General features: G+C 36.9%; 1 protein-coding gene and 1 long non-coding RNA gene across 6 annotated transcripts in view; one reads left to right on the forward strand and one right to left on the reverse strand.

Annotated features, from left to right (window-relative positions):
• The window catches only part of impdh1b (IMP (inosine 5'-monophosphate) dehydrogenase 1b), a 39,536-nt gene extending 22,106 nt beyond the window's left edge, over window positions 1-17,430 (reverse strand). The window contains exons 1-3 of one of the 5 annotated variants that reach the window (XM_007245014.4): window positions 16,701-17,430; window positions 6,147-6,245; window positions 5,989-6,066 (exon numbers count right to left, since the gene is read on the reverse strand). In XM_007245014.4, coding sequence (XP_007245076.3) covers window positions 5,989-6,066; window positions 6,147-6,245; window positions 16,701-16,906 — 383 coding nt within the window. In that variant the 5' untranslated portion in view covers window positions 16,907-17,430. Of the gene's footprint in view, window positions 1-5,988; window positions 6,067-6,146; window positions 6,246-8,079; window positions 8,435-16,700 lie in introns of those variants that run through there. The other 4 variants (XM_022671646.2, XM_007245016.4, XM_007245015.4 and 1 more) reach the window with 4 other exon arrangements.
• Window positions 17,431-22,839: 5,409 nt separating this feature from the next.
• LOC111193014 (uncharacterized) lies at window positions 22,840-24,221 on the forward strand. The gene is made up of 2 exons (XR_002650208.2): window positions 22,840-23,320; window positions 23,409-24,221. It is a non-coding gene; the product is annotated as an uncharacterized LOC111193014 (long non-coding RNA).
• Window positions 24,222-24,431: the final 210 nt, after the last annotated feature.

The raw sequence follows: 24,431 nt of genomic DNA on the forward strand, positions 1-24,431 counted from the left end.
TTTATACTTAGCTAGTCATTGATGTCTACAAAACAAATGTTTGTTTTTTTTTTATAGTGAATGCCTGAAATGGTTATAACAGCAAAACACACTATGCATTTTGTTGCAGTAGTATATTCCTGTCATTATCAAAATAGATATTTCTTTTATATTGCAAAGAAATTTAATCGCCAACATACCCTGAAATATCATGATCTTATTTTCATAATCACCCACCCCTACTTTCCCCAGACACACGTTATCCAGAAACCTTAAGCTACAAGCCATTGAATTTGTGTGGTATTGTGGCAACTGTAGTGACACTACAGAAACCCTCACACTAACCTCCCCCCAACCTTTTCTTATTTGGTATCCAAAGAGTAATTATTCTATGCTCATTTTCACCAATAAAAAAAGCTTTGCTTCCTCCTTTGACGTGTTAAACTGTGAACATGGTGCAACACAAATTGTAACTGCACTCCAGACTTCTGATAAACAAAAGCATGCCCTCCCTATTTTTGTGCATTTTAGTGGCTTCAAAATCACACTCAGCAGATGCTGTTCTAAAACGTTTTTAATTATCACATAAGCACGTCTACACAGGCCTCAAAATATTTTTGGTCTGGCTGGGAGGAAAAGGTTTTTTTTAAATATAGCATTACCCAAACTGTTATGTCTACTGAGGACCAGCCATGAATCCCAGACGTCTTGTAAAAAGTTCTAGCTCTTAGGGGTCCCTGACGTTATATGAAAAGATTTAATTAAAAAACAAAACATTAGGGAGTTGAAAACAAAATACGCTTTACAATTACCCTAATTTCAAACAGGCCTCCCAATTATGTACAGATAAATATCACAACAGTGGAAACACAATTTAAACCAAGCTGAAAGCATAATTTTTTCCAGTTCCATTATTTCCTTTAAAATATGCTTGAAAAATAAATATCTAACCCAACTCAACTCAGTCTTCAGTCTCTTTTAGTCTTTTTAGCTTGTCACAGCATGGCAAAAATAGACTGAGTGACAGAGCAGGCCATTAGGGTTTTAAAAGGTGTGAACAGATTAATCAATCCACCAGTGAAGCAGCAAAAAGGGTGAAATGACCAAGTTTTCAATTATCACCTCATCTTGCTAATGTCCAAGAGTAAGTGTGACAAAATCTTGTGTCATGAGATCACAAGATTAAAACAGCACCATATTTATTGTCAGGTGTTAAATGTGCAGAATTACAGGCAATGCACTGACAACGCAGAAGGATACGTCAAACAGATTGGGTCATAAGTTGCCATGTCTGTATAGAACCTTCACTGGGGGGACTGTGACAATAGTCCTAAAATCTAAAAAGACCCATTCAGAAGATCATACAGAAGAGAAGTTTTGAGTTAATGGTGAAACCAGCTGGAGTACTTGCATACTGTTCTGTCTTTTACTGCCTATGATAAAATCATACATAATTCATAATCAGAGAAAAATTTGATTGACATCCATTATAACATAACTGCTTACAAAATATAAAAAAAATAATCAGCAAATTTTGTTTTTAAATTTTGTAAGTTTCAGTCAAATAAAATATTTTCAATTTTATATTTAAACTTTGAACAAAAAGGAAGTTTGAAAATGAGTTTGTTTTAGAATGTTTCATAATTATTAGGGATGGTCCTGATCTGATCATGTGATCGAAAAAAACTAGGCCAAGAACTCAGCAAATCCAGTGAATCCCGCACATTGCAATATTCAAATTTTAAAAGCATTAAAACTAATCATTAGATATTATAACACAGTAAAATTATCAAGCCTAAATTTATTCCCTCCAACAATACAGGGCTACCAGAATAAAAAAAAAATAATCATGGTCTTAATTACGAATAATCACAATTGTGAAATTTTTCAGTTTATTTAAGAAAAAAAATGCATTTTAAATTATTTAAATAGAAATCATTCATTTGGCCATTTAGTACTTTTTTTAGTTTGGCCGTTTTGATACCATTGTTTCAATAATAATTAAAAACCTTAAGGGACAAGGTGTTTTTCCTTTTTTTCCCTGTATTGTCAAAGTATAAGAAAGTAAGATAATCAAAATTAAATGACTCAGACTTAATTAAATGAAAACAATCTGATCAGGACATCCCTAAAATTCTTCATAAATTATTCCTGTTAAAAAATTAAAAAGCACAAATTGTAACTACTGTATGCCTGCTCTGCCCTACTTTTGTATGTACTGCACCTTGTGCACAACAATGTAGTCAATTTGGTTACATCTGAGATTTTCCCTAATTTTCCGTAGAGCTCCAATTTCTTGTATTATACAACATAGGAACATTTTATCTGATCTTGAAACCTTCTACCTTATCCGTATCTGCAACTTTAACTATTAGAACAAGAATCTCTTCTAAATAAATATGCAATATTTAGGGATCTAAAGAGAAAACAGCTTTTCCTGAATTTAGAAACAGTCTGAATACTGAAGCTGCCATCAGGCTCTCATTGGTTACTGCTAACACCTTAAGCAACCTCACTTTAAAGTAATTTGCCTGTGGTTATGAAAACGATGCAACATTAATTGCCATTCATTTATAATTTTCCATCATCTCTCCTGCCTGTGGCTAGACACCATTTGCACAATGTCTCGCAGCTGGGGATGGACAAGTTAGTTTGGGTTCAGGTTAGTATCGAAAGTATTATCTAGTCAACAGTCACCAGAGCACAATGACTAGTGATTTCTCTGCACACTCTTCCTGTCATCAAAAATAGTAAGCATTAGGGGTGGGCGATATGGCTCTAAAATAATATCACGATATTTCAGGGTATTTTTGCGATAACAATATACTTGACGATATAGGAAAACAGAAAATTAATTAATTAATTTCAGGAATATAGTACGAGAGTGTAACAGCATAATCATTATGTGGCAAAATAAATAATATAGCATAAAATAATATAATGCAGCAAAAAATATTGCAGAATATTTAGCGCTTGCATATAAACTGCAAACTAAAACAGTAATACAATAAATACACCTAAAGCTTCACAGTAAATAATAGACTACATTTAAGACAGAACATCTCTATTATCACGATATGATATATTGTATACGATATAATATTGCTCACCCCTAGTAAGCATGCTCTGGGGTTGTGCTTCATACAAGCACTAGAACTGCTACATCACCACAGACATTACAGCTATATGAGGCATTTAACAAGGTTACTCATCATCCACAAATACCACTGGAGGATAAATGCGCACAAACCTCCACATATATTGGGTATAGTGGTTTCAATATGCATCACACAAAACCGACTCAAAGTGTACTAAAGTCTTAAACAGATATATCTCTAATGTAGCCTTTGTATCGTAAAAGGTCCATTTACATTGCCTGGCTCTGTATAGTTCATTAGCGTGCAATATAGCCATTAGTGTGACAAAGCACTGGTTCAGTTCCTTGGAAACTGGGAGTGGACTTCATAGTGGCTGTAGAAATATATGTGACTTCATCAAAATTCACAGATTATGTTGCTAGACCAGCCACGATAACAACATATTTGTATTTATGATAGATTTTTCCAGGCATAATTAGAAATCATTACATGCCACTCATAATGAAAAATATAAGTTACATAATAATTATAGCATAATAGTTTTTGTACTGTAATATAATGGTTTTGTTTCTTTTGCGTTTCCCATATAATGCATGTGTGCATGTTCAATGCTCAACAATTCTCACATGACCCGGCTTGAGAAGAGTCATGAGGCCCACGCTGCATCTCCGCATGCGTTTCATTATAATACCACGCTAAATGCATCACCTTCTGCTTTAGATTCTCAATTAACCTCACATGCTTACTCTGAGCCTTTGCTTTCAGGCAGTGGTTTCAATACAGTACCATACCTCTCTGCTCCCTGCTGATGCTAACTTGGCGTATCTCCATGTTTCTGCCTGATCATTAACTGTACACTGAAGCTAATCATTTCTGGTTTGGAACACATTCATTTACCAGTTAAATCATGTCACATGCCTGATGCTTGTCTAATAACCAAAATCTCATTAAGAAAATAAACTTGAGTCATGCAAAGTAGTTTACATTTGTCCTGAAAGGGCCAACTTTCTATCCTGTTAACACACAAAACAAAAAGGCTCTCTCTTTGTTTCAGCCTCGGGTTCACAGTGAACATCACAAAAATCCTGTCACGTGAAATTCTACCCACAATAAGGCCATACTAACCACTGTACTAACAACGTTTTGTGTGACATTACAAGCAGTGAAAGAGCTACTAGTTGTCTGCATTCAGATTCAGCTTCTGGTACCAAAACCCTGAATGTGTTCACAGGTCATCAAATTTAAAGTTAACAGAGGATAATGAAACAAATCGAAACTTAGTAAGGAAGTGTGTGAAACAGGGCTTCACACTAACTTTCATCACAACCGTCCCAAAAACGCCCAAAAGCTTTACTTCAAGCATCCCAAACGGAAATTATCTGTCCCAAAATACATTTTTTTTTTAAATATTACTCTTGTATACATCTGTGCACCTTTAAATGGGTTATCTATTTTTTCACCTGCTAAAAGTCCATTCATATGTGCTTTTCCTAAAAGCTCTTAGCCAGTGAGTGGTGCAGTTTACCTGCTTACCGTTGCCACAGTTGAAGTTCCACAGTTGACTGACAAAGCCACTGACAATCCACCAAGCACACTAATTTTCCTTAGGGCCTTTCCCAACTTGTGCCATGTTGCCCATCCTCCTCTCAAGCTTTACCAGCAAGCTCATTGGCTATATGTTAAAAGACAGGACTTTTTTTGTGAACAGACTCTGTGCTAAGTATTAGGAAAACTCAGTTATAATTCAATCAGCAAGTCTCCTCATAAACTGCTTATAATTTGATTTGCTATTTTTACTAGACCATCCCTGGGACTGTGGAACGGTGTTAGTCTGGAGCCCTGCTAAATGGTTCTGTAGATGGTTTACACTGGAAATGCTGACAAAAGACAAGGTCTAGAAGATAAAGGATCAACTTAAAATTAATGAGAAGAGCCCAGTAGTATTTCATGCACAATAATTCCCACAATAGCTCCCAGCAATCAGGACACGGTCATATCATTAATGGAAGCAAAGAACATGCATGGATACTGGAGGTGAATTTTTTTTTTTTAAGGGAATCAATTTGTATGTAAGATATGCAAGTCTCTACATGGTGTACATGTCCGATACTATTAGAATATATGCTGTATTAACAAAGCAAATGCATCATTATTTAAAATATATATAATTTCAACAGTAGCTTACCATACATGTTGTAGATCCCAATGGAACAAGGAACAGTTTACTCAGTTCTTTCCAGCTTTTTCTAGAGAATGATATGACTACTTTTCATAGTCTAGAGAAAATATATGAAAATTTTGACTTACTAGCAGAGGGATTTTGCCTAGTAGTAATGTACATTTTAACACATTAAAATGTTTTAATTTGTTTTATATATCATTTTGTACTATTACTGAACAAATACACCATTTGAAGGAACACAAATCTTAACCGTACCTTTATTTTATTTTATTTTTTACCAAGCAGAGAAAAAAAAAAATCAAAGAAAGACTGTTTAAACAGTGTCAATGCAAATCTGTGAACAACGAGAACAAATTTAGCAAAGCTAGCAGCACAATTTCAACAAGCTAGAACCTGTGTAATTCCAACAACAGACTCAATGACTGAAAATATCTGCTAAAATATATTACTGCATGAAAAAAAAAATACTAATTCAGACTCATACATGTCATGGACAATGAGTCAGTGACCAGTACTGGCACAGTACAGCTGCTTAATAACTTGCAGTTACTAGAATATGATTAAGGGAATTACCCAAGACCAGAATAGCTTGTCTGTTAATTACCCCCAATATCAAGCCCACTGAGTGTCATCTGCATTGATGCAAAACTATTTGCTTCCCTGTATGACACTGAAAGATTGAGGATTGCATTGTAGTGGCTTAAGCAAATGAAGGGCCGGTTTACTCACTTGTAAGTCAACCCGTCCCCTTTAGAGCATAGCTCTTCCGCTGTGAGTCCGTCTCGGACAGACTGCTCGTCTGGTTTGCTGAAAATGTAACGTGGTAGCCCATTACACGCACTGAGGCGCTACAAAAAGCTCACTATGTGGAGACAGACTACACTTACTTGTAGGTGAGGCCATCTCCGACTGAGAAAAGCTGCTGAGCAGACAACCCGTCCTCTGGGACGTAACCCGTTCCTCCACTTATCAAGTAATCTGCCATGCTGGAAAACAAAGACAAAAAAAAAGAGAAGATCCTTTAAAATGGTGCAAAATTATCAGTCTAACAGACCTCTAAATCATCTCTTTGATGCTGAAACTGTGGCTATGGACTTAGTTCAGTGACAACCTGAGCTAAAGAAGTTGCCATGTGGGTCAGCCAGACCTCTTCCTGTACCAGTTTTCTACAGTTTCCAAGAGTCTTTTGAAGGTGTAGGAAACTGCACTCACTGATTCTTCCGTCATTTCTCTAAAGAATAAGTTAATAGTTAGAGTTATCTGTGTCCGTGTCTCTTCTATTACTGATGTCTGCGGTGTGTTGTGTGAAAAAATATATATGATGATCATAAAATATATACTGCTTAATTTACAATAATACAATAATGCTTCTTGCTAAGTTAAGACAAGAGGCAATACTGAGAATAGCAAATTGCTGCGGTAAGGCCCATGTCCCATGTATCAGGCAATAACATGATACACTAATTGTGATATGCCTATGCATATTTATCGAACATTCTCCAGGCGGTTAAAACTAGGGGTGGGTGTTATGGCCCTAAAATAATATAATTGTTTTAATGGTATTTTTGCAATAATAATAATAATAATAATAATAATAATAATAATATTCTTGCTGATAAAACACATCACTGCAACAAAATACATATACAATATGGCAAACCCCGACTACAAACTCCATACTTAAAATGGTATATATATACTAACATACATACACACATGTATATGGGGTTTGTACGCGAGGTTTGCGAAGTTAAACTTAGCTGCTTTAACACGATAACACATCTACGCAAGAATCCAACGCTACAATTTCAATCAATAGGAATCAATATGAAACTGATTTCATTGAACTTCCAGTTCCACCTTAAATAACAAAGGCGCAGCTCTATTCTGACGCCTGTTTAACAGTTTACTGCTGTAAAATTTAAGGTGAATCGAAACTTCTAACTACAACAACAGTGCCCGAACGCGATCTCTATTATTTTATGGCCTTTTTTAATACAGATTTAGACTCCAGATTTTGAGATCTAATTCTATTAATTAACGTAATGCTGAAATGAAAATACGGTTTTCTCTGCGTTAAGTGACGCATTTCCTCCCTCTGCTGGCCCGGTGACCTACATACTGTAAACAGTGGGAGATGGATGCACTGTGTTTACAGTGGGAGAGACTCGTGGCCCACTCGTGTTCAGAGCCTCTGTGGGTCACAGAGCCTTGGTGGAGACACGGTCTCTCTCTCGCAGCCTGCTGCCGCTCAGAGACACAGGTTATAGGGGTTAGGTTAGCCAGCTAGCTGTGTAAAATATGGCCATAGAGCCTGAGAAGCCCAGCAGCAGAAGCAGCATTAGTAGTAGTAGTAGTAGCGTTGTAGTGAAGAGACAGGAACTGCAGTGAGCAGCAGCAGCAGAGCGGCTCTCAGTCTGAGAGCAGATGAACAAAAGCTGCTGTTAATGAACCTAGCCTAGTGTTCACACAGTGCTGACCGATCAATGACCAACCAGAGCCTAAACTGACCCATAAAACCACAGCCTTAACCAACACTGCACATACAGGCGGCTTAGACTTGCGAGTTATTAGGATTTTAACTAACTAAGTTACATCAACCCCACCCTCCTGTTATCGGCGGTAATGTTATTATAGCTGAACTAGCTAACGGTAGATTACCTTGCCATTCAGGGTAAATCAGGAACACACACACACACACAGCTCTGCTTCTCTGAGCACGCGCACCAAACCACCAGTAGGGTTTTTGCTCCTCTTAAACAGTAAACACAGCTGCTCTTTTTATTTTACTGTTATTTCATTAACTTAAAAATACCTAACCTCGTATTTAACCCAAAAGAACCCGAACTTCAAACCTCCAGTGAAGAAGATCACCGTCTCCGACACGTTTGTCTGGACCGGAGCTCGGCGCTAGACACGCACGCACGCGGCTGTATAACGTTGAATAAATAAACCAGCTAAGCTAGGTTAACGTAAACAGGCCAACGCTTTCAAAAGTAAAGAAGCCACGCTGTCTGTAGCGCTCTCTGTGCCGCTCCCGCTGATGACTCTTCTCCCAGTTTAGCCAGTTTAGTTCTCTGAGCTCGTTTTCCACACCGTGCGTGGTGTTGGGCTTTATGTGCACTAGCAGTCGGAGGGCTCGCGTCACATCCTCTGCCCGCGTGCTAGCAGCACAGCCGCATCCACGTGGTGAGGGGCATGGTTAACCCTTCAGTAGCTTCAGTACACTTTCCGCAGCCGTTACAGACCCATAGATCAACGCTTGGCTTTCAATTTAACTGTACGCTGTTAACTTACTATGCTATTTTCACGTGTATCACTAATAGCACACCGTCTCTTGTAGGCTTTGATCAGATGAACTGCCCTAATGAGGGACACGTGGGAAGCTTTATCTAGTAAGGTCTCCCTGAAATAAAAATGAAAGTCAATAGAACTATGGTGTATCATAATCTGTGGTGGTGGCGGAGGACCAGAATCACATGTTTTTATCAAACAGGAAGAATTTAAAATGAAAGGTCAACCAAAGGCCACTGATACAGGATTTAGACAAATGAATGTTAAGGCATTTCTTACAAATTAAATATTCTTATTCTTATATGTAAAATACTTGTTGTTGTTATTATTAAGATACGTTTATGATTAATTTAAAATGTGGAGCTTTAATCTTTATTTTTGTTATTAATATATTTAACCTAATAATCTAATACATAAAAAGCAACACATCTTTATTTTTTTTTTAAGGACATTTTTGATAAACAAATCCAAGTAACTTTAAAGCATTTAAACATAAATTTAAACGTAATACACAAAAAAGTATTACAATTCAAAGGCTTTACAAGTCAGCATCAAAATGCATCAAAATAATTATAGTCTTTAGCTGTGTTCGGAATGGTTCACCCCTTAACCCGTGCACTATAGTGCGCTGACAAGGGAAAGACCAAAAATCAAGCCTCAATCAAATCTTTGTTTGTGCCACTCTTTAAGGATATCTGACAGTACACCACACTACATGTTACGAAACATTATGGGTGTTGGATTTTGAACTATATAGGGAAAGTAACAGTAAAATGTTAAGCACAATATGCCCGATCTTTTAGTGAGAGTGAGAGTACGGAGCCCCTGAAGGGACATATGTAAAAAAAAAAAGTGGTGAGCACCACATACTAAGTGGTAAGCCCAAGCTATTACATAGTGAGCACCAGATATTAAGTGGTGAGCACCACATACTAAGTGGTGGGCACCAGATAGTATATTTACTGGTCTGTACATGACTTCTCAGACTGCTATGTGCACTTTAAATAAGAGTTATGGCTATCATTAGCTCTGACCTTTAGCTACCTAGCTAAAACATTATGCACTGAAATAAAGTAGTTGAGTAGCTAACATAGCTCGCTAGCTAACAACTTTATTTTACGGTGGAACATCTACACAGCAAGGTAAGTTATTGAAAGTCATTGAAGTTGTCTATCAGTTTAAACTATAACTTTGCTAGCTACCATTATTCCCTGTTTGCTACTGGTCTAGCTAGCTAGCATTAGCCAAGAAACCTAGCAATCTAGCTAACTACCTGCTGGGTTTCTTATACTGCAGATTAGTTACAACAATCAGTCCAGCCAATCAGGGAAGAGCAGGCTGCAACTTCACATGCATATGAGCCTCACACATAACACATAAGAGAAGCTGAAAATGGCGTAATATGGATGTATACAACTATAGATCACAATGAGGTTGATTAAAAGTAAAAAATGTTAAACATATGATTTCCTACATCTGTAACTAGCTTCATTTGAATTCAAAAACGTCACAGACACGCCCATACACTGGGAGCTCAGAGATCCTGCACGGTGGAATGCGTTGTAGAAAAGTGCCAGTGCACACGTACTGTCATTAAACAGAGCAGTGAATGTAATCTTGTGATCACCACTTAGTATCTGGTGCTCATCTCTTAGTATGTGGTGCTCAACACTTAATATGTGGTGCTCACCACTTAGTATCTGGTGCTCACCACCTTTTTTACATTATAAAAACAATGCAGATTGCAGTTTTCTCCAGGTTTTCTCTAGCACAGTGATGCCATTTATTATAACATTTTGCCTTCTCCCCACTCAGAGACACTGCTGCTGTTTAATTTAAAAGACAAAATCTTAGGGACTGCTGCTTTAAATAGGAAACTTGAGAAATCCAAAGTGGTACTTGGTGCAAATATATTTAATTGGCTTCCTATCACAATATACTCTAAAAATCTGAAATGTACAGAAGTTTTTTTGTTAGGCTAACTTAATTTATACTTGTATGCCACAGTTAAAATATTTCTATTGTCGGGTATTATTATTTTATATAATGAAAACATTAAATTATTATCTCTGTATATGTTGGGGGTGTTTATTCATTTTTTAATACATGTACCAAAATATGTCATCCAAATCCATTATTTAGAGGAACTTGTTTCATTTACTAAGCTTATTTAACTAAAATAAGGTTTAATGGATTTATATATTTCTGAGTATTTTCAAATGACACAAAATACGTTAAGCTTATTTAGCTATTAATGTAATTAGAACAAGACTTCCTTTATGGGATTAATCAGATGATTTTTAGTAGATTATCTTGACCATTTGGAAGGTGTATCCATTACATTTGGATAGTATGCCTATGCTTATAATAATAATACTTTCTTTTTATATATCGCTTTTCTAAAACCCAAATACGCTAATATTCAACATAGTTGTGTACTTGTCACTGATGTACACTAATTGTCCATAAGATCGCAATTCTCCATTTATCTAGGTCCTTCAGAGAGTTTAAGCATTATTTCACTCTAACAACACTGAAATAACTGCAAGAACAACACTCTTTATCACAAACAGGCAGACTAAATGACTGTTAGTTACATGGGTGGTCATACTGTATGCGTACAGGATCATTTACAGGCCCCAGTGACATTCTGATTCTTATTGATAAAACCAACCAAGGCCCAAAACATATTGTTTGAGCAAGAAAGCAACTAAACTAATGCACAACTTTAGAGGTCAGAGGTCCCTTTTTGAATCGTGTTTATACCACATGGCATGTACACAGCGTCACAAAACTAGTCGGATCACATTCCTCATGCTGTTCTTTAGTTATGGGTTCTGAAACGTTTCTTCACCTTTGTTAATTTTTATATATACTAGAGATTGAGGTTCCACTCAGCCTTCTGGTTGTTTTATTTAGAATGTCCTACTTTTAAAAAAATACACAATAGGACTAATAGGCTTAGTCCTGGACAGACTGTTTGATTGAGGGGAAAGAATCCCGGAATAAATAATCACCATTAATAATGTAATTTAGTCAAGGACTAAGCTTAATCTGTTTTCTGAAAAACATTTATTTTTCAAAGGCATGTGACATGATGGTTGTTGTACTGTATTATAATTTCCATGGGAGTGAAGTCAGCTGAAAGGGATAAGAAAGGTTTAAGCATTTAAGTATAAAAAAAGACACACAGGCTTCTTTAGTTGTGTATTGTCCATTAAAATGTTATGGTACAGGTAATACGTAAAGGTACAGTTACCCATAAATAGAAACATAATTAGTGTTAATGTCAGAGTGTATGAAAATATGTACAGTGAGGTACAATGAGTTGTGTAGTATGAGTTGTGTGGCTTATTGTGAAAACAAGGAAACATAATAGGCCACAACAGCTATTGTTTGAATGAACTTGAAATCCTGGTTTTGGCTGACCTAAAAATTTTATAGACCGATATGTGTTTTTTGAGATCAGCAATTTCTTTATTGCTAGTCTTCTTACTGCTTCTTAATCTTTTGTTCGTCTACAACCAAACAGATTCTAAGTATTATAAGTTATTAGTGTACTAGGCCATGGTATTTACCGCGTGCCTCGCTTAGCGGAGAAGTATCTACAGAGAGCTTTTGTACAATTACATGCAAAACCTAAGGATTTAAAAATATGGATAATATACAGGTACTTAAATGCTTGATAACTTGATTAACTTGATTACATTTCTTATTAGATCTAAACCTTCTCATTATTACAAATGAAAAACTGTCAGAAACGGTTTCAGTCCCCTGTGTTTAATTATGCAATCTGAACAACATGCTTCTTTAAGCAGCTGGGATCTAAAAATATAGAAAGCTGATGTGACACCATTGGAAAAACCTTAACCAAAATTTAAAGCACTTTCAGCACACTATTATTAAAGTCTGTAATTAAAAAGACAAATTAGGGGAACTGGGGAAGATAGCACTGCTTGTATGCTTGTCTGAAAGGCAATGCAAACACTCACATTACAACAAATGACCTGCAGGAAGGTTTAGCTTACACACTAACAGTGTTGTACTGTTCTACTGTGCAGTGTTGCTTCTACAAACATGGTCGACCCTGAAGAGACATCTTGTCACAAAAGTCAACATCTGACATTCGCAAACCACATTTAGATCATCCAGAGGCATTTGGGAAAAACATTCTGTGGATTGAAAATGCTTAATCAAGTCTTAATCACCAAATACACAGAAAAATGTTTATATATCTGACAATAAGACACATATTTGATGAAAAGAACCCAGTTTTTAACAACTTGTAAGAGGCTATTTTAAAGAAATGCTGGCATTATCATTTTATGTGGAATTTGCTCAGGGTTGTACAAACGCAACTGAATGTGATAACCACTGGTGTGCGTTTTGTACACATACAGTACACACAGTTACAAACACATTTTATAGTATTGCGATGCTGGATTAAAAATTCATCCCTCATATACTTATTTTTATGAAGCGTAATTTCTTTTTTTTTATATAATTTTATTTCTAATTTTTCCCATTTTCTCCCCAATTTACACAACCAATTACCCAACCCATTCATTAGGACTCCCCCTATCACTAGTGATACCTCAACACACCAGGAGGGTGAAGACTAACACATGCCTCCTCTGATACATGTGAAGCCAGCCACCGCTTCTTTTCGAGCTGCTGCTGATGTAGCATTGCCGAGCAGCCAGCGCGCTTGGAGGAAAGCACAGCGGCTCGGCTCTGGTACATCAGCTCACAGACGCCCTGTGCTGGAGACATCACCGTAGGAGTGATGTGGGGAAAGAGCGCCATCTACCCACCCAGAGGGAGCAAGGCCAATTTTGCTCCCTCTAACGCCGGCAGCTTGATGGCAAAGCTGCATGAGCTGGGGTTCGAACCTGCAACCTCCTGCTCATAGTGGCAGCGCTTTAGACCACTGGACCACTCGGCGCCCCTTGAAGCGAAATTTCTGAAAGGTTTTTGAAATCTGTGGCCTGGCTGAGAGTGGTGTCCATTTGCATCTGACACAGGAGATTAGGCAATATCCTGGTTAATAGCAGATAACACACATGGCATATATATACACAGCTCTGAAAAAAAATAAGAGGAAGATGGATGATCACAAGCCAAATCAAGCTGAACCGCTTGATTTTTTTTTTCCAAAAAGCAGTGTGTAAGACTGGTGGAGAAGAACTGCCAAGTTGCATAAAAACTGTGATTAAAAAACAGGGTTATTCCACCAAATATTGATTTCTGAACTCTTAAAACTTTATGAATATGAACTTGTTTTCTTTGCATTATTTGAGGTCTGAAAGCTCTGCATCCTTTTTTTTTATTTCAGCAATTTCTCATATTTTTATTTGGAATTTGGGAGAAATGCTGTCCATATTTTATAGAATAAAACAATGTTCATTTTACAACATATACCTATAAACAGTGACCATTTAGATGCATATTATGGTATAATATTACGGTTTATCCACAACATGTCTGTTGTTTGATAAGTGATAGGTTATCGCAGAAGGCCGTTTGTGAGCACAGCACTTGAGATTAATGTCTCTGCTGAACACAGAATGGAAGGAAACCAAAAAGCAGTTGCACAACCCTGTAGCCATCCAGGGCTGCTATTATAAAGTGCTGAGTATCCACTCTCCATCTCCTCTTTCCCACAGTGCACCATCAACCCCGCAAGGTGACACAACACACACTGGTTGTGTGTGTGTGTCTCCACATGTGGGTCAGTAGATATGTGGGTCAGAAATTCCTCTATAGCACATGGGTCTATTTTAAGCATTGATTCTGACCCATTTGAATCTAGCCAGTCTTTATGCTCTCCTGTCTGAGTGTGAACCAATGAGGCGGGTGTGATGCGCTCACCCCAAAATAGCTCACAGGCTCAGTAAAGGCCAAGTCTGTTGTCTCAGCATCAGATTTGCAGCTGCTCAATTATACATGACTCCCTATGCTGTAGTGATTCCAGACTGTGCAAGCACTGGTCACCTTCGGTTAGAGCTGCATATAAATACAAAATGTTGTAATACTATATAAATAAAGCTATCTATAAGGGGAAGGAATCACAGGGCATCTTATGCTAAGCTATTATAACACAATAACAATGATAGTAAGATTCTATGATATTATATATCGCTAGACAATTCTCTATGATACTTCACACATCTGTGTTTCTCAGGAGAATAAAATACTCCTAAATACCTGCAACCATCTATTTATTGGTATTATTGACAATATTATCCATCACAGGTTTACCCTTTTTATTTGATTATTTATTTGATTTGTATCGCAAATGAAAATGGTAAAATATTTCGTTATTTTGTCCCACCTCTACCCTACCCCTGATATAATGTATCAAAGACTTGAATAAACAAATGATACTAGGCCAATATACAGTAGATATCTGATGGAAAATGAGACATGTGCATATTTTCCTTAAATACATACATACAGCTCTGGAATAAAAATAAAACACCACTTAAAATAATTAGTTTTTTTTATTTTACCATGGAATGTAATCAAGAGGAAGATGGAAGATCACAAGCAATCAAACCAAGCAGAACTGCTTGAATCTTTGCACCAGGAGTGGCATTAAATTATCCAAAAGCAGTGTGTAAGACTGGTGGAGGAGAACATGCCAAGATGTATGAAAATCAGGGTTATTCCACCAAATATTGATTTCAGCCATTTCTTATTTTATGCAAATAAATGCTCTAAAAGAAAATATTTTTATTCGGAATTCGGAATGTTGTACGTAGTTTATAGAATAAAACAAAAAATAATTAATTAATTTTACTGAAACATCTACCTATAAATAGCAAAATCAGAGTAACTGATTCAGACACTGAAGCGGTCTCTTAATTTTTTCCAGAGCTGTATATTTCTTGTATAAAGCAAGTTACATAATGACAATGTTTGATTTAATTAGTCTTATTTGACATAAGGATCAACGTCACTACTCTGCATGCTAGCATTGTAACGTCGATTCTAAAATGATTTATTGTGCAGCCCTACCTTTGTTAGTGTTTGGAACCAGATTACAGAGTCTCAACATCTCATTGAAAGTGAACACAAGATTTGCCTTGAAGGCCACTTACACTCAAAATACACTACAAAAACAACGTGCCAGGCAACCTTGAGGATTAGTTATACAGACTTGTTTGTGAAATCTTTCCAAAGAGAAAAGGAAAAAGCTGCAACACAAAGCTGAAGAATCCTAACTGTTTGCATAACTACTGTATTTACTGTACTGGTTCCTTTTTTTTTTTTTTTAATAAAGCCAGTGCAGGGAGAGCTGATTGTGAAATTAAGCAGCATTTGATAAGATTTAAACTGAAATACATAAAATGTTTATATCAAAATAAATGTGATTAGTGAAAAGAGGACATGGCAAATATGGGAAAATGTATTTGGGGATGTGTTTTTTTCTTGTTGTTTTGTTATTGTTTTTTTTTCAGTGGTGAAACTTGAAAGTTGATTGAGACAGAAATGTGAGATAATTATATGCTTTAAAATGATGATGTTACTCAATTATTAAACTTTGAAGATTTTGCTCATCTTTTTAGTAGAGCACATTTTAAAACATTTAAAAAAACATTTAACATGTATGTTATTGAAGAAGGTGTTGAATTTAACACAAACTGATTGTGCCTCTTCGGCATTGATTTTTTTTTTATGGTTATAAATCTTCAAGACGTTGTGGTGAAATACAACATTTTCTTTTCTCTGAATTTTATTTTCTATTTTGTTGCACCACCACACAGAGGAGTAAAAAACTGTTTAAAAATCCTGAATATGAACAAACTTTTCATATTATTGCACTGTGTTGTGTAAAAATTTAAACATATCAAATTAATTGTTTTATTCTATGGTAAGGACATTAAAGGGTTAATAACACTATGTTGAGGGTTAATAACAAATGTTTCATTGTATAAAAAAAATAATCTAAAATTATTACCAATCATATGATTTCTTTGAAAATTCAAAAAAGATGTGGTCACACACGATTAGGATCAAAAGCAAGTTATGCTTAAACCTGTTTATGTACATTAAACATTACAATGTTAGGTAGTGCCCCATGCTCCCCGGCCTGACACTAACAAACATACTAATGTGTGTAACCCCATGACCTCTGGACGCACCTGTTTGGTGGAAAGCCGGCCTGAATGCGCGTGGCCGTGTAGCGCTGGGCCGCCGTCTCATGTCGCTGTCCGTGCCAGCCTCTATGTGGGAACCCATAATAGCAGTTGTAGTCCAACACATGTTCTGTGTTGTCCACCATGTTGTGACGGTCAACAGGCTTGAGGTCCCCGTCAGAAACCACCAGAGCATTGTCGAGGTCAGTCATGTTTCTGGGAGCACACTGGAGAGCAGCGTATGTGAGACTTGCTAGTTTTCCACCACCGGCTTGCCTGAGCCTGCCTGGTTGCTTGGTCTCGGCACAGGACGAATGCAAATAGCAGAAAAAGCTCTCTGAATCTTATTCAAATCAGTCCAGCAGCAGTGGATTCAAAATCTCCACAGTCAGGCTCTGGTGGGGGGGACCTCTACCAGACAGCTGAGTCAGTGCTGATAGGCGTCAAAGCAGAAGTTGATGGCTGCCTTTGATTCCAGAGCAGTACAGCAGTTATTCATGACCCATTTTTCCTGTTGAACGAAGCAGGCCGGTCAGACTGAGGTCTAAGTCGCAGCTCTCTGGATCCCTGCCCTGCATGCGCACCTGTTCCACCTCTACAAGCCTCTGGCCGATGTGGGAGCAAGTGCTGGGTATTATAGGGTGGGCCGAGGAAAGGAGGGATGGGAAGGAAAGCTAGCAAGAGAGATAGTAAAGCCTGAGGCTGAGGGAGCTGTGGAGAAGCCCATGGGAGAAAGAGAGAAAGGAGGAGACTGAGTGTTTGTGTCCCGCTGAGTGCATGCTCACTAGCGGGCTCTCTCTTTCTCTCTCTCCCCCTCTCTCTTTCTCTCTCCCTCTCTCTCTTTGGCTCAGCTTTGGTTATGTCAGGAGCACACGTCAATCTAACAAAGAGGATTGGGGAATTAATGTAAAGTGTGGTGTAGTTAGAAAGGGCACTTATGCTTAAATACACTCATCCCCTATAGCCTCTGATTGTGTGTGTGTGTGTGTGTGTGTGCCTGAGGGTTTGTGGATGGGCAGAGAAGAATTGCACAAACAACACAGAGGCTATTTCCAGCAGAGAATACTTGGCACAGGCCATAAGTGGTCCCAAAGTAAAGTCAAACCCACCACAAATGGTGCAAAGCTCTGTGCTTATAGCCTCAAACTACAGCAGCAACTTAACATCATATTTGAAGAAAAAAAAAACATGACAATGTTTATCATCCGGTTCATTCCATTGCCTTGGATCAGTAAAATATGATGATATTTTCATGGAAAACTCTGGATTTAATTTTCTAATTGCTCCTAATCTTAATGCTTTTGTTATTTTTATTGCCATTAACCACCATTATTACTTTCATTATTCTTAAACCAGCACAATTATGATTATTCTATATCGCACATAAAACCCAAAGGAGGATGGGTCCCCCATTGTGAGTGATCTTTTCCTGCCACTGTCAGTCACTGTCAATGGGGGGTTTGTGTTTTATGTTATGTTTAAAACCAGATTTATGTAAAGCTGCTTTACAACATCAATTGTACAAATAAAACACAATATATTAATATATTTGATTTGATAAGATATTTAATATTAGATATATTAGGCTAACATTTAACTGCTCCCTCCTGCTGTCCTCAGTCTCTCATGAAAAAAAGCTCATCTGCGGGTGACAGAGCACTGTTCTTAAGCACCCCGGCTATGGAAAATCCTCTTAGCCATTTAGAGAGGTTGCCACTGCTTTGCTGCTCAAAAAAAAAAAAAAAAAAAAAACTCAGGAGGATTTACTTTGAGTTGGTTCCAGACGCCGAGCACTGTGAAACTGTGTTTAGGGGAAAACCTGAAAGATCTTGATTCATGGCTGGTGAACTTTTACTCCTCTATGCTTCAGTCCTCGTGCACTTTCAGTAAGGTAATGAGCCTCATGTGGAAAAGAGTTGCCTTATAGAGCGTGTCAAAGCAAGCATATGACATGCAGGCTCTTACCCATTGAGAGAAAGGGAAAGAGAAAAAAACAAGAGTGGTAGACTGTAAAGACATTAACTCCCACACAGTAGTGTGTGTGTGTGTTTGTGTTTTGTCATGTGGTTTTGCCAGTCAATTCTGGAAGTACAGTTGTGGTCAGATACAGTGTTTACATATACTCATCGTGTCATGAACAAAGATCATGGCAACATTGGCTGTTTAAATATATTTAAATTTATTTGAATTTGTTCATTTTCTGGGGCAGAATCAGTGTGCAACATACAGCTACAGTAGATACAGAAAATCATGAGTTTGGTGGACAAGAAAGTAAGCTTGTTTCAAAATCCATATGAGTAAGCCTAAAGTTTGCAGCAGCCCATACAGACAATGAAAGAGCCTTACAGAAAAAAGGTTTGTGTTCAAATTGAATTTGTTTGCAAAGACTGTACTGTTTGCTCAAACTAGAGCTTAGATTCTCTGCCTGATCCCGTCCCGATCCGACCCGAGGCCCGACCCGACGATCTAAGCTCTAGCCCAAACTGACCAGAAATGTGTTTGGAGGTGTAAAGGTGAGACATTAAAATCCAAGAACACATTAACAACTGTTAAACATGGTGGTGGTAGCATCATTCTCAGCGGCTAGATGGTTAGATTATCTGGTTTTAAAATTTTTATGTTAATATTTTGGCTGATTGGTTTGTATGGTACATGAATTTGATAAATTGCTAAACAGTAGGTGTTCCTGCTTTGTGTACTGATATTGGCATCCCCTGACCCTTGATACACTGATTTGGTGTACAATCAGTCTGCAATAACATTTTCTTTTAAATTATTTACCTATACAGTTTGGACACACATTATCTTTCAATGTTTTTCTTTATTTCTTTATTCAATTTATTTTCTACATTGTTATTACACTGCCTGCCCAAAAAAATAGTCTCCACCTGTACTGAACTAAGCAAATGATATGGTGTTGCTGCAGTTGGTCAGGTTTAGGTTCAGCACCAGTATTCGCTGAAAGAATGAGGTCAGCTGACTACCTGAATATACTGAATACAGACCAGGTTATTCCATCAATGGATTTTTTTTCTTCCCTGGTGACATGGGTTTATTCCAAGATGACAATGCCAGGATTCAAAGGCTTTGCGCAGTGGTCAGACTCTACCATCATCAATGCAAGATCTTAGTGAAAAATTAATGCAATACTTTAATGAAATAAATCTTGTGATATTCCAGAAGCTTGTTGAAACAATGCCACAGCGAATGCTTCCTGCAATCAAAGCTAAAGGTGGTCCAACGAAATATTTGAGTGTGTGACCTTTTTTTTTTTGTGGCGACTTTTTTTTGGCCCGGCAGGGCATTACTTAAGACATGAAAACATTCGTTACAAAGAGCAGAGAGCCACAGGAGGTTCAGCAATTGTCTCCATCTTGTGGTCGATTGTAGAACTTGTTTCTCATGTTTGACTTTAAAGACTAGCAGCTTTTAAAACATTTACAGTAACTTATTGCATAGTAAAGTTTGTTCATATTGAATCCCTATGTTGGCATCTAATGTTATTAATAGAAAAAAGCATATTTTAAATAGTTAAATAGCTCAGAGGATTTACACTCTTAAATTGTAAATTTAACTCATTCAGATTTAAATGTTATTAAGTGTTTGTGTTATTTGACACAGTTGAATATTGTAATACTCTCACTTGTCACTGTGTGCTTTCTTCTGAAATGTACTGGTCTTTACTATGTGTGCACCATCTTAGTCACTGGTATGTTTTTATATATATAGCCATTTTTGGTCAACTGCCTGTTCATTAATTTATTACATCTGTATAGCATGAAATATACAGTCTGAACTCTTTCTGTTTGTTGCGATTTGAACAATTTAAGTCCAAGTTGTCTTTGTGTAAATGTTTGATGTAATATATTATGTATTATGTAACTGATTGAATATTTTTCTTTTTACTCTTGGTCTTGGCCAGTCTCCCTTGTGAAAGTGATCTGTGATCTCAATGGAATTTTTCCTGGTTAAATAAAAGCTAAATAAATAAAACAAACTGAGAAAATATATTTATATTAAGCAGCCAAGTTTACATGAGTTTTCCTTATTAAATAGGATATTTTACTAAATATAAAGCATACAAATTAATTTAACCCAGAAGAGCCCATGGTGACGTTTGATTCACAGACCCTTAAAATATCTGAAAGTTTCTATACAGCACTTCGTCTGTCATTTGGACTCATTAAGTCCCTAAGCGACATATAGCTTGAGAGCATCACAGAACAGTGTGTAAACATGAGTTTGTTCATCTGACTTTATTTCCAAAATGTCGGAGTGCTGAGCTAGTGCTACAGATAAAACTATCTTCTTTTAAAAGTGTATTTTTGCTTCTACATGTCTTTTCTATTTTTTTTTTTCTAAATTTAAACGATATGTTGTCCCAGAAATTATTGCAATAAACGATACTGTTGGCATTTTAAGACAATTAAATGGCACTAATATAATGATAACATAATATGGTAACAAAGGAATTACACATTGCAAAGTGCGAAGGCAGGGGAAGCGTGGATCCGCCCCACACCCTGACGTGCAGCCACGGTCTGTCCCAATTGGCCCACCTTGGACCGGCATAAAGACCCTGCCTCAGCCTTCACTCAAGAGATATGCTGATGGTGAGAGGAAGACTGAGGCAACACAAACCTAAGAAACACTAAAGTTAAGTGACTACAGTCGTACTGGGCTGTTTTAAATTTTTTCACCTGTGTCTGTGTCTCTCTGTGCTTCCACACGATTGCTTCGGTCACGATGGCCATGCCCCTATTCCCAGGGGCGTTGTCACAACATATGTGCATTTTGTAAGTGCAAACACAATGGACGATATCACAATTAATAAAATAATTGAGGTCATGTCTATTTATTGAAAGATAAGTCGATAATATGATTATTTGTGAAAAGCCTTTTCTCAATCATTTCAACAAATAAAATGCTTTCAATGATTCCATATAACTAGTTACTGACACGATTTATAGAACAAAATCTTAAAATACAAATTGTGAATTTTTTGTTTTGTTATTTGCTACATCAGGATTTATATTAAGTTACACATCCCAAAATGTGGAAAATGCAAATGAAAAAACACACTCCTTACATTTACCGGTTATTAAAATGTAATTATGACTTCTCATAGTTATGACTTCATAATTGACAATATGACATATCTCATAATTATGACATAGTATCTCATAATTATGACATAGTATCTCATAATTATGATATAGTATCTCACAACTATGATATGACTTATTTATTTATAATAAGTTATATACATCCCCAAATGTTGTGACATTATGGTAAATGCAGATGAAAAAACACACTTCTTACATTAATGTAACACTTACGATCTAAGGAGAGGCAGGTTATTTCAGCATGTTACAACTGAGAGAGAATACATTGTTATTGAATATATTGTATGTGGTGATTCACTGACCATAGCAAATGCTTTTTCTTGCAATTATTATATAGGAAAATGAGATTTAAAAAATTGAACACATTATTAGTAATATAATTAAAATCTAATCTAATCTAGTCTAATATTATATAATATAATAATATTCTTATGCCCTTATACACAAAATGAATGATAAAAAAGTAAAAATTAATAGACTGTATTAGTGTAATACACCTAAATGTAGTTAGTAGTAGTTTTTCCATTCATACCCAGTTTCCTTCAAATGTCTGTGACAAATGTAAGATTTTGGGCTAGATCTGTATAATGTGTGTAGCATCTGGGCAAAAAAACTAAATGCAATTACTTGTCAATCTTTGTTAAATTCACATTTTTAATATGCAAACATGAATATAACCGCTTTAAAAAGTAATTGTAGATGATGTAAATGTGATTATATATTTTTTTGGGGTCTGTAACTGTGCAATATATGTTTTTATATTTACCAATATATAGACATATATGGTCCATGCATATATTGCCCTATATTAAACAATATATGTACTTTTTTCCATATATGAAAATGTATTTTTTAATATATTGCACTACATTTTCCAATATATTGCCATATATTATTGTTTCGTAAGGGTTACCAGTACTTTGAATGTAATTATGACTTATATCTTATAATTATGACTTAGTATATCATAATTATGATTTTTTTTACCCGTGGCGGAAATGGGCTTCCATAGTTCTTTCACTTAATATGGAGCACAATTTTTTTTTTTCCCAGAAGGGTTAAAACTGAATGTGGTCGAACTGAGTCCAGAGAGAGTGGGTTAAATTGGGGGTTAAACTGAAGAAAATGACCTGGATGTTAGCTAAATCTGCGGCTAACAGCTGGGCTATCTCGCTCCTGAAGGAGTCCTGTTGACTCAGTGTGGGATTTTTTTCTTTATCTTCTCTTATCGGGGCACTTTTACTTGTTTTCTAGGCGTTGCCATATTAAATAAACAGCGGGTTTTCGTAAGAAACGAGCAGCTGTCATCAGTCCGCGCCGCGGAAATTCCCGGACACGCTCAACTCTCACTGAAGACGAGAAGCGAAAGCTGTTCTTTCCAGACCTTCAGCACAGAGGAAAACAGCTCCACACGAACTTCTCCAGCAGCAGCTCCTGAAGACCGAGACACGCTCCGGACTAAACACCAGAGAGAGAGAGAGAGAAGAACGAGGAAGAAAGGTCGGTCTTTATCTGTGAAACGAGTATTAGTTAGTCCTGACGCGGTGTGATATTTAACTCATTAAACTCACTGTTTTCTTGTTTTCAGAAAGGCTAACTGGCTGTCCTGGCCTGTCCGTGAGCATGGCTGCGGTTAGCCTGCTGAAAGTCTACCTCCTCGGCACTGCCTTCTCTCTTCTGGCGGTTCTCTACGGCCTGGTGGACTCGGTCGGGGGTCTGATGTTCGTCCAGGCTCCTCTCCACACGGAGGACGAGTGGACGGTGGACATTAAATACGCCTCGTCCTCACTCCGGACCCGGAGCACCGCCAAGAAACACATCGGACTGTGATCATTTTATGTTCTACGGAGTGTTTTATGTTCTGACATTTGGGGAACTGCTATCTGTCGATCCCCCAGATGAGCTCTGCGCTGTAGGAGCTGAAGATGAAGTTCCTGAACCTCTGCAGCTGTACTGAGATTGAGTAGCTACAGGTTTTTAGCTTCAGGAGGAGGACTACCAGAGGAGCTACCAACTGGTACCTGATAGCAGACTTGATGGGTAATACCAATAATGCCTGTTGTTACTGAGGCTACTGTTGTTACTGAGGTTGAAATGCGCACTAAAAGAGCCAGTTCATGTGTACAGAATGTGTACAAAGTGTATAGAAATGCCCATGCTCTCATTGATTGTGTTATAGGTACATATTACACTTCACTGACATACCTTATACTTTGTTTTAACATTAAACATGATTTGCTACAGCTCCATGATATTTTGTTTACTTCAAAACATTCAATGTCTAAAGTGCATAAAAACATATAAAAGTCATGAAATTTCAAGGCCTGGATAAGTTTTGGAAAATTTAAAATACTTAAAAATACTAGTTTTGATAAAGTCATGGAAATTTGCAATCTACAAATGTGTGTTTTGATTTATTGACGGAGAAAAGCTATTTTGAGCTACTTAATACACTAACTCAGAGTTAGTTCAGTAATGTAGCCCTACAAAATGTAGCTCTCAGGATCTGACATTTTATTATCGAAAATTGTGTCAACCATTGCTTAAAGAAATGTTTTTTATCAATATAGTTTTTTTGTTGATTTTTGGTTTTACTGTCTATATCTGCACT

The sequence above is a fragment of the Astyanax mexicanus genome, chromosome 2 (assembly GCF_023375975.1).
Source record: "Astyanax mexicanus isolate ESR-SI-001 chromosome 2, AstMex3_surface, whole genome shotgun sequence".
NCBI classification, from domain to species: domain Eukaryota; kingdom Metazoa; phylum Chordata; class Actinopteri; order Characiformes; family Acestrorhamphidae; genus Astyanax; species Astyanax mexicanus.